This window comes from Pipistrellus hanaki (genome assembly GCF_964339955.1).
Source record: "Pipistrellus hanaki genome assembly, chromosome: 6".
NCBI lineage: Eukaryota > Metazoa > Chordata > Mammalia > Chiroptera > Vespertilionidae > Pipistrellus > Pipistrellus hanaki.
The window spans coordinates 31,674,773-31,690,369 of record NC_140508.1 but is presented as its reverse complement, the minus strand read 5'-3'; the positions used below and the strand labels follow the sequence as shown (position 1 = coordinate 31,690,369).

Genomic DNA, 15,597 nt, shown 5'->3' with positions numbered 1-15,597 from the left:
TTTATTTTATTTTATTTTATTATTATTATTATTATTATTATTATTATTATTATTATTTACATAGAGGAAGGGAGAGGGATAGAGAGCTAGAAAAATCAATGAGAGAGAATCATCGATCAGCTGCCTCTTGCACACCCCCTACTGGGGATGTGCCCGTAACCAAGGTACATGCCCTTGACCGGAATCGAACCCAGGACCCTGCAGTCCACAGGCTGACGTTCTATCCACTGAGCCAAACCAGTTTCAACTGGGTTTTCTTTTTGACTCATATATCCTAGATTTGGAACTGTAGAGGCCAGAACTTCAGAAATGCAAGTGTTATGTAAGCTACAACAAAACACCGCCCCCCAAACGTGCTCTTTCCAGCCAAGGGACCAAGAAAGGAGCAACTCAGTGAGACAGAAGCTTTGAGACAAAATGTTCCTTCTCTGGCCCAGCCTCCGCACTAACTAATTCATGCAAAAGTATAGGAACAGACAGGTGATTCATGTTTGCCTGAAGTTGGGATGGGAGGGGAGTCTGAATACAAAATTCTTATAAAAGGTTCATGTAATACACCCACATCAACAAAGCCCCAGTGAGGAGCCTCAACTTTTAGCCTTCCAGGCTGTAGTGGCACCCCAACACCCCCTCCATAGTGATGTTCGAGAAGACCGAGTAGAAAGCTGAGACTGTCATCCCCACCAGCTGGTAATGAGATTTCCCCGCCCCCCCCCCCCCCACGTGTTCGCACTGGCTCCTCGGTGGAAACCATGTAAGGAAGTTGGATTTCCACCTCCCTCATCAGTAACTAGGTGATTCTTGTCCTCCATGCTGCAATCGTATCACAGCAAACTGAACAGAGTCAGGGACTTCCACCATGGCCCAGAGGGGAAAGGCTATACCCAACCCAAGGAACTGTGGCGACCACACTTGGAGCCAGAGCTCCCCGCTCTGCCTATCAGCAAAAAGGAACCACCCCCACAGGCACCCCCTCCATCCCTGGTCCCACCGAAGGACCTACTTTCAAGGGTGTTTTGGAGTGGGCCAGATGTCTCTGCGGGTGTTTTGGACAGGATCACGTGTCCTACAAGGAAAAAGACAAATAACTTCAAAGTTCTAGGAAGCCAGTGGAGTTGGGTCACTATACAGGGTGTGCTCCCCTCATTCTTTCTGCACACAGATTTTAGTAAGTGACAATTTGATATTAATTTGTGAGCCTGTGGCCCTAACCCATTCCGCTCAGTGGATAGAGCCTTGGCCTGCAGACTGAGGGGTCCCAGGTTTGATTCCGGTCAAGGGCATGTACCTTGGTTGCAGGCACATCCCCAGTGGAGGGTGTGCAGGAGGCAGCTGATCGATGTTTCTCTCTCATTGATGTTTCTAAATCTCTTTCCCTCTCCTTTCTTCTCCATAAGAAGTCAATAAAACATATTTAAAAAAAATAAATTGTGAGCCTGTGGCCTTTATTTCCTCCACACTGCTTTCACAAACTCGGGGGCATTTATCTTGAGATTTATCTCTCACTGACCGAAAGATCTTTGTCTTTCTTTCCACGAAGATCAAATAGCTTTCATCCCAAACATATGCTAGTACATACGATATCTCTGTACAAATTAGAAAGAGAAGTCCCTTCCTCAAGTATTATGTATTTCATATATATATATATATATATATATATATATATATATATATATATATTATTGATTTTTCACAGAGAGGAAGGGAGAGAGATAGAAAGCTAGAAACATCGATGAGAGAGAAACATCGACCAGCTGCCTCCTGCACACCCTCCACCTGGGATGTGCCCACAACCAAGGTACATGCCCTTGACTGGAATTGAACCCAGGACCTTTTAGTCTGCAGGCCGACGCTCTATCCACTGAGCCAAACTGGTTTCGGTTATGTATTTCTTAACAATAATAGTTAGGACAAATATATCAAAGCACTTGGTCCCCCCATGGCTGAGACCCTTAAGTGACCTTGCTAAATTTGCCTATTAGTTCTAGACATTTTTTAAAAAATGGATCTGTAGGATTTTTCTGCATAGATGATTATGTCGTCTGTGAATAGGGATAGTTTGTTTTATTTATTCCTTTACAATATTAAGCCTTTTATTTCTTTTTCCTGCCTTATTGACTTGCTGGGGCTTCCAGTATTGCATTAAATATAAATTTGGCTATTGTGAATAATACTTCTATGAACACTGGTATACAAGTATCTGTTTGAATTCCTGCTTACAATTTTTAGTGTATATACCTAGGGGTGAAATTGCTGGGTCATTTGTTAATTCTATATCTAACTTTTTGAAGAATCACTAAAATCTTTTCAACGGCACATGTAACATTTTACATTCTCACTAGCAACATGCAAGGGTTCCAATTTCTCCACTTTATTGCCAACACTTATTTTCCATTTTATTGATAATAGCCATCCTAACGGATGTGAAATGCTAACTCATTGTGGTTTTGATGTGCTTTTTGCAAATGACTAATGATGTTGAGCATCTTCCTGTGTACTTACTGGCCATTTGTATATCTTCTTTGAAGAAATGTGTTCAAGTCTTTTGCCCATTTTTGAATTGGTTTGTTTTGTTGTTGTTGAGTTGTAGATTTTTTATATACTTTAAATAGTTAAATTTTTATAAATATTTTCTCTCATTCTGTGGATTCCCTTTACACTCTCCTGTAGTATTTTCACTCTTATGTATTCTGTGATGCACAAAAGTTTTTAATTTTGATAAAGTCTAATGTATCTTTTTTGTTGTTGTTGTTACTTGTGCTTTTGAGGTTATATCCATGAAGTTATCAAAAACTAAAAAATTCGTAGAAGAAAACAGGGATCCCCTTAAGTTTTGACTATTTAAAAAATATGTTTTCAGTGATTTCTTTTGTTTTTGTTTGTTTGTTTGTTTGTTTAGAGAGAGAAAGGAAGGGAGAGGAAGAGAGAGAAACATCAGTGAGACAGAACCATGGATCGGCTGCCTCCTGCAGGCCATATACTGGGGATCAAGCCTGCAACTCAGGGATGTGCCCTGACCGGGAATCAAACTAGTGACCTTTTGGTGCATGGGATGACGCTCAACCAACTGAGCCACACTGGCTGGCCTCACCTGTTTTTGAGCTAATTTTCGTATAAGGGTCCAATTTCATTCTTTTGCACGTATACTAGCCAACTTTACGATGTGTCATAAAGCTACAGTCATGGTATTGGTGAAAGGATAGATACATACCAATGCAACAAACTATAAATTCCAGAAATAAACCCACAGGAATGGCATTCCAATGGATAAAGAACAGTTTTTCAATAGAAGGTGTTGGGAAAATTGGGCCTTCGTATGCAAAAACAAGAAACCTTGACTTACATCTCACATATATAAACACTAATTCAAAAGGGATTATAAATCTAAATGTAATATGTAAAATTCTCAGAGGAGAAGATAGGAAAAATCTTCATAGTTCTAAGAAGCCAGTGGAGGGATCCCAATCAAACCTTGGACCCCTCAGTCTGCAGGCCGATGCTCTATCCATTGAGCTGAACCGGTTAGGGTCACAGGCTCACAAATTAATGTCAAATTGTCACTTACTAAAATCTGTGTGCGGAAAGAATGAGGAAGAGCACCCCCTGTACAGTGACTCATGGTTAATCAAAGATTTCTCAAATAGGACACAAAAATATCTCAAAATAAAAAATAACAAACTGAACTTTATAAAAATTTAAAACTTCTGCTCTGCAAAGAACACTATTTAAGCAAGGGAATAAAAAGACAAGCCCCTGATTGGGAGAAAGTATTTGCAAATCACATATCAGACAAAGGACATCTATCCAACTCTCAAAACTCAAAAATAAAAAAGCAAACTACCCAATTTTTCTAGTGGACAAAAGGACTCTGCTTTGTCTCTTGTATATGACTTGTCACTTCACTTGCTGTCGGGGTTCTCTCTGTCTTCGGCTTTTGACAATTTAATTCTACGTCTAGATATAGATTTCTTTGAGTTTATCTTGCTAAGAGTACATTGAATTAATGCAAACATATAGGAACAGACAAGTGATTCGTGTTTGCCTAGAGTTGGAATGGGAGGGGAATCCGAATACAAAGGAACAGCACAAGGGAATTCATGTCTGCACCTATGAATCTATACATGTGACTCCCTGAAATGTACATCAAAAACTGGATTTTAGCCCTAGCTTAGTAGTTGGCAAACTCATTAGTCCACAGAGCCAAATATCAACAGTATAACGATTGAAATTTCTTTTGAGAGCCGCATTTTTTAAACTTAAACTTCTTCTAGGTTCTTCAAAATAGACTCGCCCAGGCCGTGGTATTTTGTGGAAGAGCCACACTCAAGGGGCCAAAGAGCTTCATGTGCCTTCGGTTTTACTAGATTATGCTGAAGTGTTCTTCATCGTATCTGTATGTGAAGTGGACAGTAAAAGCAAACACCTCTCATGACACCTGGTATGGACACACTTGTTCGGAGTTGTATCTGAGGGAAACTCTCAGGCAAAGTGTTGGGAAAACGCATATATTGCCCCAAAGTCCCTTTACCCAAAGGGTGGGTTGCTTAGCCAGACAGGGCTGATCTCACTGTTACAGGAGCTCCAGGAGGAGGGCCCCATTCCCATTAACCGCACATGTTTATGAGGGAGTAGGAGGGACCTGGGAACCCCTTGGCAGCTCGGCAACTGAGGGAGGTTTCAGGCCAGGGACTTGTCCTGCTAGAAACGGGGAAAATCCGAAGTGAACCTCGGCTGGGGGAGTTCGCATGCCGTGTCAGTTGTGCTGAACCAGCTGATTCCACGCTACCCAAGGGACGGTCCTGGGCGTGTTCAGTTATTATATAACGACATCCCTCTCCGTCTCTGGTGATTGTCTTTGTCCTGAAGTCAACTTTATCCGATAGTAAGATAATCACCCCTGCTTTCCTCTGATTGACGCATCTTTTTTCCTTCTCTTCCTTTCAGATGGCTTTAGACGTTTACATTTGAAGTGAGCTTACTGCAATATACAGTCAGGCCGTGCCTTTTAATCCACTCTGCCAATAAGCTGTGCACTTATGTGTATTTTCATTATGTATATTAAACTATGATGAATAATAACAATTTTTTTTTTTTAGTTGATGCTGTATAGGAGTTGGAGGTGGGGATGGGGGTGGGGTGGGGGGAGGAACAGGGAGAGGGAGAGGTGGCACTGTAGCCCTGCGGTGATCTCAGATTGAAAATATGAGAGGCAGAGACAGAGAGACCTCAAGAGACAGAAACAGTACAACAGCCCAGCCCTGGGCAGAGCTTACATAACAAAAGGCCGCATGGCTGTCTTCGCACCACGTTACCTGTTACCTGTGTTTCCCCAAAAATAAGACATCCTCCAAAAATAAGACCTAGCGCATGGAAAAATAAAACATCCCCTGAAAATAAGATCTAGCGCATCTTTGGGAACAAAAATTAATATAAGACACTGTCTTATTTTTGAGGAAACAGGGTAGTATTTGCTCGCCTCGAAATGGCAGGGGTGCAGGATGCCTGGAAAATACATTTTGGGGGCCCCCTTGTAAGCTCGGTCACAGTTACAGTTGCCAATGGACTTCCGAGGTTGAAGATGAGAAAGAAGGAGGAAGAACTTACTCTGTGTGTAGCTGTAGCCATGGCAGCTGAGCCCAGTGATCACAGGTGGCCCCAGGTCATTGTGGGTCAGAGCACCAACATCAGCAAACACAGGCTTCTAGGTGCCAGAGCATGTGTGTCCTCAGCTTCCTGGATTCTAGGGAAAATCCCCTTCCCCTTCCCTTCCTCCCCTCTCCCTTCCCTCCCCCCCACCCCCCGCCCCAATGCTTCCAACACCTTGATATCCAATTTCCAGCACTACATTTCCCTCTGCTTCTAACACCTAGAGTGGGCTGTTTTCCTGGCCAAACACAGGCTGACACACAACTTCCCCCTCAGTCTGAAATTAATCAAATCCTACCACGTGTACCACCACTTCCCAAAAATGGCTGGTGACAGAGATCCAAATGCTCTGTCTTTGGTCGTGTCCTTCTTAGAGGTGTGCCTGTCCATATCTCCACACTTGGCCTACCTTCTGTCTACACCCCTAGGACTATCACCTTTAATATATATATATATATTATTGATATTTTACAGAGAGAAAGAGAGAGGGATAGAGTTAGAAACATCGATGAGAGAGAATCATCTATTAGCTGCCTCTTGCACACCCCCTACTGGGGATGTGCCCGCAACCAAGGTACATGCCCTTGACCGGAATCAAACCCGGGACCTTTCAGTCCGTAGGCCAATGCTCTATCCACTGGGCCAAACTGGTTTCGGCAGGACCATAACCTTTATTGCAACCTTGCCTGCTTGAGTCCCCATGGATCTGCAGCGCTTTTTTCACGTTTATGTGATTCCCATCTGTGCTCCCACAGCTACCAGCCTCTCGCTTGGCACCCCTCACACTGTACTGAACTGTCCCATCCTTGACGGGGAGCCCCAGTCTGGGGGTTGGGGGGACCGTTTATCCTGGACTGCTTGCATACTTGGCACTGAGCAGGTGCTTCCAGAATATTCAACAGCTCTGTGTGACACCAGCTGCAGAAGTTGATGGGTTGATGAGTTGCTCTGCCAAACCCTAAGCTTCAAAAAAGGAACCCAGCCCTAACCGGTTTGGCTCAGTGGATAGAGCATTGGCCTGGGGACTGAAGGCTCCCAGGTTCAATTCCAGTCAAGGGCATGTATCTTTGTTGCGGGCACATCCACAGTAGGAGTTGTGCAGGAGGCAGCTGGTTGATGTTTCTCTCTCATTGATGTTTCTAGCTCTCTGTCCCTCTCCCTTCCTTTCTGTGAAAAATCAATAAAATATATGTTTTTTAAAAAGAACCCAGGTGGGGTCCTTTTTTCACGCTATTTTCCCAGAAATCAACTGATGAGAGTTTGCAGGTGTGGGATGGGGTAAGACAGAGAACTGAGGCCTGGCCCAGGCAGAGGATCTGGGACACAGAGTTCACAGAAAGAGTGGCTGAGGGGCCAAGTGGCTTTAATGAGCCCTAGCACCTTGCCCCACTTTGTCCCTCCCTCCCCACTCTCTGTCCCCCTCCTTCAGTTCCGGACAGGGCCAGCCTGCCCAGGGCTCTGCAGCGGACCGGAGTGTTAATCCTTCCGCCTCCTCAGCCTCTCCAGGCGCCTCCGGAGGTCTGGGGGCACCTTCGCCCCGGCTGCCAGCAGCTCTCGCAGTCTCTGTTTGGGGGTCTTGGTCAGGTGGAAATTGCAGGGGACAGGGCCCTCTTCAAAGGTGACCCTGCAGCTCCGGGTCACGGAGTGGTAGCCTTCAGCGCTGGCCGTCACCATATAGTCCCCCGGGGTCAGCAGGCGCCAGTAATCTCCGCCCCACGCTGCGAGGAGGGAAAAGCAAGATCCGGGTTCAGTGATCCTCAGCCTCTGGCGCAGCCTAAAGCCCTCCCCACAACACCTCCACCACCCCCTCCCCGCCACACACACCCGTCGTCACATCGTGGTTAATCCCGTCCACGGCGATGACAGCATCGGCGATCCCCAGCTCCGTGTCCTTGTCCCGCACAAATCCCGCAATGCCCATGCGCACCTGTGTGGGGAAAGCTCATCAGACCCTTTCCCTCCTGCACAAGACCGTGACCTTCAGTGCATTTTCTGGCTGTTTCCTTGCAAACTTGATAAAGCTAGTATGTGACAGGCTCTGATAGAAGTATCTCCTTTTGATAAATCACACCAGGACTGCCAAAACCGGTTTGGCTCAGTGGATAGAGCGTCAGCCTGCAGACTGAAAGGTCCCGGGTTCGATTCCGGTCAAGGGCATGTACCTTGGTTGTGGGCACATCCCCAGTAGGGGGTGTGCAGGAGGCAGCTGGTCGATGATTCTCTCTCATCGATGTGTCTAGCTCTCTATTCCTCTCCCTCTCTGTGAAAAAAAATCAATAAAATATGTTTAAAAAAAAATAATTTAAAAATTACACCAGGACTGGGAGAACTATCACTCCCTGGTAGGAAGGAGCATCACAGGGCTTCCCCACATTCAGTGACCCTGGCCATGAACTTGTCGGTTTGGAACCCTCGGAGTCATTGCAAGGGACGCGAGTGCCTGCGGAATCTGAAGCGTCTACGCCGCCGCGGCACTTCCTGCACTTGCCCAAGGTGAGTCATTTCTGAGAGCGGCTCGGGGCACTCTGTGGACCACAGCTCAGTCTGCTGCGGGCTCTACCCCCCCAGGCAAACATGCCTGACGCCGCCGTGCTTCCTGTCCAATAGCCCTCCGCGCCAACGTGAGGACCCGCGGCATCTTGTGACTCAGAACGCGGGCGGTGGGACCTTGGATGGGGGCAGGTCAGTCGGGGGTGGCGGGCCGGCAGGGGGCGGGGATGCGGGGCCCACCTGCTCCAGGTAGGTGAGGAGGGCCTCCTTGTTGTTCTCCCACTCCTGGGGCAGCTCGTTCTCGTGAGGGAACTTGTCGCAGGACAGTTCCACCGTGACCTCAAAGCAGTTGGTGTGGAGGTAGCTGAAGTCATTCATGCCTAGGGGAACCACAGACACTGGAGCCCACGGCGGCAGGGAGCCTGCCCTCCTGGTTCCCTCCTCCGAGCGACACTCCCCCGTGGGACGTGACAGACAGCAGATTCTGACCGGGGCAGGGATATGGGGGCAGGGGTAAGTTCACCCTCGGGCACATACTCCCAGGGACCGTGTGCCAGTCAGCCCCGTTGATGATGTTGCCATGTAAGGAGAAGTCCTGGTTGTGGCACGGTCGGCGATCTGGGTCCTGCATGGCCCAGTTAGTGCCGGCATAGACGGTGCTGAGCCAGCGAAACACGGGATCGTCCGGGGTGGGTGTGAGCTCGCGGGCGGCCCACGGGGTCCGGGTCATGTCGAATGGGTAGGACACCACCAGCTCGCCCCCGTGGAGGTTGGCACTCAGCACGAAGGGGATCCGCTCCATCCACTCGATCACGGCCCGAGTCTCAGGAGCCACCTGGACAGGGGCAGGTCAGGACGGGTGGGAGTCAGAGACAAGGGTCCCCAGGGGGGTGGCCCTCCTCCACTGCCCCCAGGACACTCACAGTGGCATTGGGCAGGGTGTAATACGCGGGCATGGGCAGGTGGTGGTTGGGGACAGTGTCGGGCGTCAACCCGTCGTCCTCTGCTTCCCACAGCGGTGTGTTGAGGTCAGCAAAATTATGGTTAAGGTCGATGCCCTGCTGGGTCCAGCGGCCCTCTGCCCAGCCCACCAGCTCCGAACCCTGCAGGAGTGGGGGCTCGGTCAGCCACGCAGGCTCCAAGCACCCGGGGAGAGGGAGTCGCGAGGCCCTGGGCCCAGGCGGCTCACCCGGCGGAAGGCAGTCTCGTAGCCGTCAGGGTTCATGGAGGGCAGCAGGTGGATGCGCGTCTCCGTGAGCAGCCGGGTCACCCGCGGGTTCCCTCGCAGGAACTCGCGGCACAGGAACTGCATCAGGAGCAGGAGCAGCTCCCGCCCCAGGGCCTCGTTCCCGTGCATGCCGGCCACGTAGCGCACCTCGGGCTCCCCTGGGAACGCGCAGGGCTCACGGCTGGCTCGGGCCCAGCGCCTACCGGTGCCTGCCTCTCCCACCACCCCCCCTGCCAGTACCCAGCTCGTGCTCCCCGGGATGGTCCGACATCTCCATCACATACAGCTTCAGGCCCTGGTAGCTCTTCCCGATGCTGTAGACGCGGGTGATGTTGGGGCATTGCTCGTTCACCTGCTTCATCAGCTGGGCGGGGGGTGGGGAGGAGGAGGCGGAGCAGAGGGGGATATGTGAGACCCAGGGGTCAGACCCCACGTGGCCATGGAAGAACTTTTAAAAAGCCAGAGGCGGCCCACACACATGGGGACACCGTGGCCCAGGACAGGCGGGAGCAGCAGAAGTGAGCCGAGGCTCAGACTGGGAGGAAAGCGCCATAACAGGGGAAAATGGAGCAGAGTGTAGGAGTCAACGGAAAGAAAGGTGAGGCAGCGAGGGTGGGGGAGGGGACATGAGGGTAGTCACAGCAGGTTACGGGGGCCGGAGGCAGGCAGCTCCTCCCTCTCGGTCACCGGCGTTAAGTCTGACCTTCCTCATGGCCTTGTAATCGTGATGCCGGAAATCCAGAGGGTCGGAGGATGCCAGTGCAGGGGTCCCAGGGAATGGCTCACTGGGATCTGGTGAAGGCCAAGTTCATGCTTAAAGGGAAGTTCGCAGCGAAGGACGCATCCTGCCCACCCAGCCCCTGTGCGACGGCCCACCTGGCACCGGGCAGGCCAGGATCTCAGCCCGGAGGCAGGACGCACCGCCCTGGAGCCAGCTCCGGGGCAGCAGGCGGATAAAGCGGGCCACCTGGGGCTCCGGCAGGAGGTTCAGCACCGGCGACTCCTGGTCCGAATTGGCAGGAAACACCTGGGAGTGTCGAGTACTTCGGTGGGGCTGCTCGAACCCCAGCAACCCGGCCCGGGACCCGAACTCCCCATCAAACCCACCCTGGTGGACTCGGGTAGAAATGTGCGCTTGGCATCCTGCCAAAGGGCAGCCCCAGGCAGCCATGCCTTCTGGCTGGCTCTCAGCTCATTAGGCAAATATGGCCACAGGACTCGGGAAGCAGCCAAACCTAAAACCAGCCAGGACCCCACACAACAGCCCGATGTATACAAGGGTCCATGAGATGGGGAGGCGAGAGCCATCGCCACAAGGGCTGTTCCAGCAGGAAGAAGCCCTGGCATGAAGTGGCACCCCCCCCCGCCCCATGGAAGAAGTATTGGGGTGGGGGGAGGAAATACGGGCATGTTCCAAAGCAGCCTGGCTCCTGAGATTGCCTGCTTGCTGTCACCCCTTTTCCTGAATGCCCAAGTGGGAATTGTTCCTTGTCCCCAGGCCAGCCCAGCCCAGCACCCTCCAATGGGCCGGGTGCCCAACTCGCAGCACAGAGGGCCCACGCCGCATGGCACCGCGCACCGCATCCATCCCGCTGCTGCGGTTCCTGCTCCCCCACCAGGTCCGGCTGTCGTTGCTGAACTGGACCTTGTAGGAGGTGACCCAGTCGTACCTGGCAGGAGGGGTGGGGAGAGATCATCGGTGGCCCCCAGGACTCCCACCCAGCCAGCCCTCCTGGGTCTGCCCGTGAGTTCCCGGCCTGGGGGCAGCCCACCTCACCTCCAGATGGAGTTCCTGCCCTGGGTGATGATGCCTGAGAAGCGGACAGGGTGCCTGGCATCCACCTGCAGCCACGGCTCAGCATCCTGCTCCTCGGCACACCAGGCCCCGTCGTACAGGTCCCCGTCCTCTAGGCCTGACTGTGGGCATAGGACATGGCGATCACACCGAGGGGGGCGGGTACGGGGGACCAGAATGGAAGGGGAGGGGAGGGCAGGAAAGGAGGTTCACGGGGTTGCCTTGTACTGAGCAAGGGGCTGACCTGGATATTGAGCCGCCCTCGGTGTGGTCCAAGGCCCACAGACTGGCTGCTGGATGCCTCAAGCTGGTTATCTGACACTCGAAGGGACTCCAAGCCCAAGGGTGGACAGCCTGGGGGCAGGGGCAGAGCAGTGGCTCAGGACAAGAGAGAGAAGCTGAGTCTAAGCTGGCCCAGCGAGGGGCACGCCTATGTTGGTGAGGCAGAGTTACATAGGCGTGCCTCTGTGCCCCAGGGGCTGCAGAGCTGGGCAGGGCCCCCGGAGGGGCAGTACCTGGTTCCTGCGCCTCAGGAAGATCCATGGTCCCTGCAGGGCTAGTGGTCACCGGGGGCCTGGCGGTCACCAGGGGGCCGGGGCTAGTTAACTTCTTCCGTCTCTTCACAATGACCTTCTTCTTCTTGATGACTCGGACACGGACACGCTGTTGTGAGGTCCCTGGGGACCGAGGAGAACAGCACCGGGAAGGAAGAATGGCATGAAGTTCCAGACGGAGAGGTCTGCATCCCAAGAAGGCCTGCGTGCCACAGCAGGTTCCACCACAAGCACCTACGGAGCTGAGCATGGACGTACAGGCCGGCACGGTCTGATCACAACCTGCCTCTCCAGCCGCTTCCTTGGCTCCTTCTCCTTCCCGACGTGACTACATGCTTGGCCGGCCTCCTCTCACCCCCTCCAACGGAGGATTACACCCGGAGCTCTTTGGCCACTCCAGAGAGCTGAGTGTGGCTCTTTACCACTTGCACTGGCTGTCCCCTCCCCAGCACACCACCCACCACCACCTCTTTTATATATATTTTATTGACTTTTTACAGAGAGGAAGAAAGAGGGATAGTTAGAAACATCGATGAGAATCATCAACCAGCTGCCTCTTTTTTTTAATATATATTTTTTTATTGATTTTTTTTTTTTTACAGAGAGCAAGAGAGAGGGATAGAGAGTTAGAAACATCGATGAGAGAGAATCATCGATCAGCTGCCTCTTGCACACCCCCTACTGGGGATGTGCCCGCAACCAAGGTACATGCCCCTGACCGGAATCGAACCTGGGACCTTTCAGTCCGCAGGCTGACACTCTATCCACTGAGCCAAACCGGTTTTGGCTGCCTCTTGCACACCCCCTGTTGGAGATGTGCCCGCAACCAAGGTACATGCCCTTGACCGGAATCAAACCCGGGACCCTTCAGTCCCGAGGTTCTACCCACTGAGCCAAACCGGTTTCCGCACCACCTCTGATTTGATTGCCTACTTCCCATCCTTCCTTCACATCTCAGATGCCCTTGGAGGGGCCCTCCTTAGCTCCAGACTCCGTCTCCAAAAGCCCTTGCGCCACCTCCATCGTGGCATCTGCCCTCTGGGCTGCGATAGTCTGTCCTCAGCGCCATGCCTGCCGGGTGCTCAGGCCCCCCAGGGCTGGGCTGTGTCTGCTCGCCCTTCAGCACAGGGCCTTCCGGGGCAGGCGCCACCAGCGCCCCACGCATGCAAGCTCCACAGGCACCTCCAGGACACACTGCATTTTCGTGTCCGGTGCCCTGTGCCTCTGCACAGGCGATGTCCTTCTTGGCTGCCCTCCCCTTCAGCAAATCCCGATTCAGAGATGCCCGCTCTTTGTGAGCAAGGACCCAACGCTACATGCCTCCTCCGAGAAGCCCTCCTTGACTGCCATCCCCTTACTTTTACCCCTCTGTGCTCCCACATTTTTTATTTTATTGATTTTCCACAAAGAGGAAGGGAGAGGGGTAGAGAGCCAGAAATGTCGATGAGAAACATCGACCAGCTGCCTGCACACCCCCTACCAGGGATGTGCCCGCAACCAACGTACATGCCCTTGACCACATGCCCTTGACCGGAATCGAACCTGGGACCTTTCAGTCCACAGACCGACGCTCTATCCACTGAGCCAAACCAGTTTCCACGATGTGCTCCCACATTTGGAAGTCAGGCAGCCTGCCTCTGCCTCTGCCTCTGCCCCTGCCGGGACAATGCCGCGTTCCTCCGGACAGCCTCAGCGGAGTTCTCGCCCTCTCCCTCTCCGTCTCTTGTTCCTTCCTTCCAGCTCCTGCCCCCCAACCCTCTCCGGCACACACACAGTCTTGCTCTGACCCTTTCCGTGTCAGCGCCTTTGTCTGCGCTGCTTTCTCCCCTCCTCCTGACTCTGGTCTCCGTGTCCTTATCTGTGAGGGGGAAGGTCTGGGGCTGCAAGAGGCAGCATCCCACTGGCTCCTGTCCCGGGACTGCTGACTGGGTCTGGCCGGGAACTGGGGCTGCTGAGTCAGCACCTCCTGCACGGGTCGGAAAGTGTGTGTGTGTGTGAGTGTGTGTGTGTGTGTGTGTCTGTGTGTGTCTGTGAGTGTGTGTGTGAGTGTGTTGGTGTGTGTGTGTGTGTGTGTGAGTGTGTGTGTGAGTGTGTCTGTGTGTGTCTGTGTGTGTGAGTGTGTGTGAGTGTGTGTGTGTGTCTGTGTGTGTCTGTGAGTGTGTGTGTGAGTGTGTCTGTGTGTGTGAGTGTGTGTCTGTGAGTGTGTCTGTGAGTGTGTGTGTGTGTGTGTGTTGGTGTGTGTGTGTGTGTGTGTGTGAGTGTGTGTGTGAGTGTGTCTGTGTGTGTCTGTGAGTGTGTGAGTGTGTGTGAGTGTGTGTGTGTGTTGGTGTGTGTGTGTGTCTGTGAGTGTGTGAGTGTGTGTGTGAGTGTGTGTGTGTGCTGGGGAAGGGTCGTCACACGGAGGAGGGGGTGGGGGGTGGGGGCACCGACCTGTGGGAGAGGCGGGCCCCGCGGGGGAGCCGCCGTTCTTCTTCCCCGCGGGCGGCGGTGCCGGGCTGCCGGGCAGGGCGGAGGGGGAGACCGGGGCCGCGGTGGTCCTGGGTGGCCCGAGGCCCAGCTCGGGGGCGCCGGGCGCCCCCTGACCCTGGCGGACGGCAGGCGCGACGGTGGCCAAGGTGAGCAGGAGACCCCACATGGCGGAGGCCAGAGGCGCGGAGGCTCCGGACCGCGGCTGTCGGCGGCCGGTGGGCTGGTCCTTCCCTGCCCGCGGCTCCGGAGCCCCCCGCCCCTTCCTGCCGCCGCCAACGCCCCCGGGGCCTCCGGAGGGTCCGCCCACCGCCCGCTGGCTGGCCCGGGACCCCGAGAGGAGGAGGGGGAGAGGAAGAGGGAGGGAGGGAGGGAGGGAGGGAGGGAGGGAGGGAGGGAGGGCGGAGCGGATCGTGCGGGGCGGAGCGTGCGGGGCGGACCCCCGACGGGCAGCTGGACGCCTCGGCACTCGCAGACCGTGCCCGCCCATGCGGCCTCCCTCGGGCGCTGCCCGCGCCGTCTGCAAAGCCCCTGGGCAACCTCGAGGCTCCTGCCCCGCAGTGGGCACCGACTCAGGGCCACGCGCCATGCCCGATGCTCTGCACGTGGCCCGTCACTCCGACCTCCTTCTCCAAACTGGCCAACCGAGGCGCACGGCGGCCGCCGCCTCGGCCACGACCGCACAGCTCCGGAGGAGGAGGAGGAAACTGCAGCCCAAGAGGGGAACCGGTCTAGAGCCAGGGGCCGCTGGCCAGGGCGAGGGGACCCAGGGAAGCGTGAGGGGAAACTGAGACTGAGTCGGGGTGGGGGATGGGATGGAGGAGGGCTGGCCCTCTAGGAATCCTCCAGATGGACAGCCTGAGGGGCCCAGCCGGAGGCGGCGCCTCCCGGCACCACCAACCCCCCACCCCCCACCCCCTACCCTGACCCCGCCTCCCCGCCCGCCCTTCCCTCCCTTCGCTGCCTCCCGTGCTCGCCCGGCTGCTGCCACGTTCTGGGGTTACATAATCCTGGGAGAGGAGCCCGAGCCGATACCCGCGGGGCCGGGCCCGCGATGGATGGGGCCCGGCTTGCTGGGCGCCTGCCCGCGCCCCTTCCTCGCAGCCCGCGGCCCGCAGCCTCCGTTCTCCTCCCCCGGCCCGCAGCCTCGGGTCTCCGGCCGCGGGAATACGCCAATCCTTGGATTCCAGAGCGCAGGACCCTGTTCATCCCCCCCACCCCCCAACCCCCTCGAAGACCCTATGGACTCTCCCATCCCAGGGTCGCCTTCCCAGAAGGAAGGAAATGCAGCCGCGGTGCGCCTCGGGCCGAGGCTTTGCTTTGGTAAGGAGCCCGCAGAGAGGGACCGTCCTCCCCGCGGGGCAGGGGAGCCCGGAGGTGGCGGCCGGGCATCTAACAGAGGACGAAGCGCCCTGAGC

The 15,597-nt window shown here is 54.2% G+C and overlaps 1 protein-coding gene across 2 annotated transcripts; it reads right to left on the bottom strand.

Moving 5' to 3' along the window:
- Positions 1 to 6,993: 6,993 nt before the first annotated feature.
- CPXM1 (carboxypeptidase X, M14 family member 1) lies at positions 6,994 to 14,394 on the bottom strand. Of its 2 annotated transcripts, none has more exons than XM_084889033.1 (14): positions 14,144 to 14,394; positions 11,675 to 11,836; positions 11,404 to 11,513; positions 11,142 to 11,281; positions 10,944 to 11,034; positions 10,241 to 10,391; positions 10,068 to 10,156; positions 9,605 to 9,728; positions 9,326 to 9,522; positions 9,060 to 9,239; positions 8,674 to 8,971; positions 8,377 to 8,516; positions 7,471 to 7,573; positions 6,994 to 7,364 (listed from the first exon to the last, which is right to left on the bottom strand). In XM_084889033.1, the coding sequence occupies exons 1-14, from the start codon at positions 14,346 to 14,348 to the stop codon at positions 7,123 to 7,125; spliced, it is 2,232 nt and encodes a 743-aa protein (XP_084745159.1). In that variant the 5' UTR covers positions 14,349 to 14,394; the 3' UTR covers positions 6,994 to 7,122. The 2 variants fall into 2 exon arrangements, with proteins under 2 accessions (XP_084745159.1, XP_084745158.1); XM_084889032.1 differs by lacking the exon at positions 14,144 to 14,394 and adding an exon at positions 11,952 to 12,088.
- Between the last annotated feature and the right edge of the window lie 1,203 nt (positions 14,395 to 15,597).

What these genes read in the sequence shown, in the direction of transcription:
- CPXM1 (XM_084889033.1), bottom strand. Translation starts at nt 14,348, where the DNA reads ATGTGGGGTCTCCTGCTCACCTTGGCCACCGTCGCGCCTGCCGTCCGC. An exon ending in CCTGGCCTGCCCGGTGCCAG is followed by an intron (nt 10,157 to 10,240) that starts GTGGGCCGTCGC and finishes GGCCTTCACCAG; the next exon opens with ATCCCAGTGAGCCATTCCCT. An exon ending in ACGAGACTGCCTTCCGCCGG is followed by an intron (nt 9,240 to 9,325) that starts GTGAGCCGCCTG and finishes CCACTCCTGCAG; the next exon opens with GGTTCGGAGCTGGTGGGCTG.